A 3,183-nucleotide genomic window follows, 5' to 3' on the forward strand; every position below is an offset into this window, starting at 1 on the left:
TCGAACTCATACGGAAGTGGCTTCAGATTCTCAGTGCTGTGCTTTAACCCGCTGCGCCACCAGGGAGGGCCAAGGGTTAGTTTTTAAGCTTGTCTTTATCTGACTCTTAGTTCATTTACTTTATATTCTGCATATAAGAGGCATCATTCAGGATTTATCTTTCTCCTTCTAACTTATTTCACTTAGCATTATCCCTTTCAATTCCACCCAGCTTGCTTCAAATAGTATGAGTTTATCTTTATTAATCAGTAATATTCTGTTGTATATACATGTCTCATCTTCTTGATCAACTCACCTGTTCAGGAGCACTTAGTCTGTCTCCATAGTTTAGATAAACTGCTGCAATAAACATGGGAGTGCAAGTTCCCTTTCAAATTAGAATTTTTAAAATTTTAGTAGATATCCATGAATGGAATTACTGGGTCCAGTGCCAGATCCATGTTTATTGTTTTGAGATACCTCCATTCCACTTTCCATAAGGCCTAGACCAGCCTGCATCCCCACATCAGTGTAGGCAGATTCCCACTTCTCATTATCCTCACCAACACCTGTTTCTGGTCTTTTCACTATGGGCCTCTCACAGGTATGAGATGATAGTTCACTGTGGCCTTGATTTGCATTCCTCTAATAAGAGATAGTGAACATTTTTTCATGTGCCTGTTTGTAGTCTAAATGTCTCCTTTGGAGAAGTGTCTGTTTATTCTTCTGATCACTTTTTTGATTGTGTTATTTGGTTTTTGTTTTTGTCTAGTTTTAGTAGTTCATCGTATACCTCTGATATCAGTTTTTTGTCAGGTGTATGGTGTGTGAATACTTTCTCCCAGGGTGTCTTTAGGATAAAACAAAAAAGTTTTTAAATAAAATCATAGGAGAACATCCTGTGACCATGTGGTAAGCACAACTTGTAGTGCATAGAAGCACACATAAGTATAGGATATTCAGAAAAAAAGATGTTTCTGGATTTGGGTCCACTTAACAATTTTCCAACTTTAAAGTAATATGTATTTAGTAGAAATCATTTTTTGAACTTTGATCTTCTCCCAGGTTGCTGGGCAGTAAGTAGTGAGCCATAGCCTGCTGCGAGTAATGAAATCAGACAGGTAAATAATGAATATTTTCTAGTATACTATGTTGCCACTGAGTTTTAGATGTGTTTTTCATTTTCTCTCATGTCTGTTTTTAATTTTCAATACAATATTCCAATAAATTATGTGGTATTCAATAATTTATTATAAAAAGTATTATGTTTTAAATAAAGTATTTATGTTAAATGTCTCTGTCCACATTATAATCTAATGTGTTCTGAGAACATTTTAAATAAAGTATTTATGTTAAATGCCTCTGTCCACATTGTAATCTAATGTAAGTGTTCTGAGAACATTTAAGGTAAGTTAGGCTAAGCTATGTGTTTGCTGATTACATGCATTTTCAAAAGATCTGTATTTAAATACATCTGGCAAAGAACAAATATTCCAATTATATAAAGCACTCTTATTAGTTAGGAAGGAAAAAAAACAAGTCAATAGAAAAATGGGTGAGACACCCAAATGGTTCATACATATATAAAAGTAGCCTGATATTTCAATAGCCATCGAAGAATGGAAATCCATGAGATACAACAATCAAAATGGCTATAATTAAAAAGATGCACATACTTAGTGTTGCCAGGATGTGGTGCACTGGCAATCTCATACATTGATGGTCTCAGAATAAGGAGTATACACACTTTGGAAAACTATTTGGCTGTAACTAGTAAGACTGCTTATGTACACCTTCTAATGAAGCAATTCCATTCCTATGTAAAGACCCTAAGAAATATGTAATACTTTATTTAAAATCACAACATGTACAAGGATGTTGACTGGGATACTCTTCAAAATATATTAGTAAACTGGACTCTCCTTATAAAAGTACTGTAAGGCCACAATAATTAACAAAAAACCTACAATCACACAAAACAACATGGTATAATATCACAATTACAAGCCAAAAAGCTGGATTTAAAGGAATACATACCTCACAGTTTCATTTATATCAAATATAAAAGCAGAGTAGAAATCAGTGACTATCACTGGTGGGGGCGAGGACAGAGTCAGGAAGAAAAAACTTTTGGGGATACTGGTAATGTTCTGTTTCTTGTTGAGATGTGCATTCTATAGGCATGCTCAGTTAATAAGAATTCAATAAAATTAACATAATACATGTACATTAGTGAAAGGTACACATATTATGCTTTGCTAAAACACTAAATGAGCTGCCAAATGATTTGAATTACAATTGAATAATATCAAAATTTACTCACAGTATCATCAAGTTGAGCTGAAACTCGACAGTGTTCAGGATCTGAATCTGTCTTCGGAATTAAAGGAGGCACCTGATATTTTAAAAGACAAAACCAAGTAAACACACTAAAGCAGTTAGTGAAAGAACACAGTATAATAAAAAATCAAAACTAGTATCAAGCATAGTAAATAGCATTTTATTTTATTTGTTTTACAATATGTAAGCAAAGTTTATCTAGTATTAACAAAGTATTAACAGTCTAAAAGTAGAAACCAAATGATTATTTAATTGCCAAAAGAATTTTTCTTTCTTTAAAAGTGGGCTGACTTTTAAGTTGGAAGGGCAGATTAGTCAATCACCTGTATTTTTAAAAAATAATTAGATTATTTTATATAATTAAATTGCTTTATATAATAAAGTTACATAGGTTAAATGTCTTAAAGATTAAAAGTTTATAGTAGCACAGAGGAAAGAACTCTAATTTTTTTTTACCCTGAAGAGTTTGGTAATATGTTAGTAGACTTAAGGAATTAACCAATTGTTTAGATAGTGTAAGTTACCTAACTTTTTAGGGTAAAACGGACAGAAAGAAAAGTGTTAGTTTATTTGCCAATACAGGAAAGACCATCAAGATCACCGATTGAAATGTATGGTGTTACTGGTGAGGGTGAGGAAAAGTCTGGTACTTTTGTACAAAGTTCTATGAGTAGTACTCAACAGAAAAGGCATTGGACAATCCTCATTTCAGTGCTAGTGTACTTCTCCATAATTAGAAATGAAGACGATGAATGAGCAAAAGTATGAGAATTAACAGAAAAGTAAGACTTATACACACCATTTAAGGAGTTGTCTCTTGCAGTAAAGAAAATGCATACTCATATATATATATATAATATATAT

The 3,183-nt window shown here is 32.6% G+C and overlaps 1 protein-coding gene across 3 annotated transcripts in view; it reads right to left on the reverse strand.

Moving 5' to 3' along the window:
• SNX13 (sorting nexin 13) overlaps positions 1-3,183 on the reverse strand; it is a 99,214-nt gene that overhangs the window by 9,797 nt on the left and 86,234 nt on the right. For all 3 annotated transcript variants that reach the window (XM_012721032.1, XM_004676742.2, XM_012721033.1), the window contains exon 22: positions 2,303-2,374. In XM_012721032.1, coding sequence (XP_012576486.1) covers positions 2,303-2,374 — 72 coding nt within the window. The remainder of the gene's footprint in view (positions 1-2,302; positions 2,375-3,183) is intronic.

Source organism: Condylura cristata, unplaced genomic scaffold (assembly GCF_000260355.1).
Source record: "Condylura cristata isolate star-nosed mole 26May11 unplaced genomic scaffold, ConCri1.0 scaffold00005, whole genome shotgun sequence".
Classification (NCBI taxonomy): Eukaryota; Metazoa; Chordata; class Mammalia; order Eulipotyphla; family Talpidae; genus Condylura; species Condylura cristata.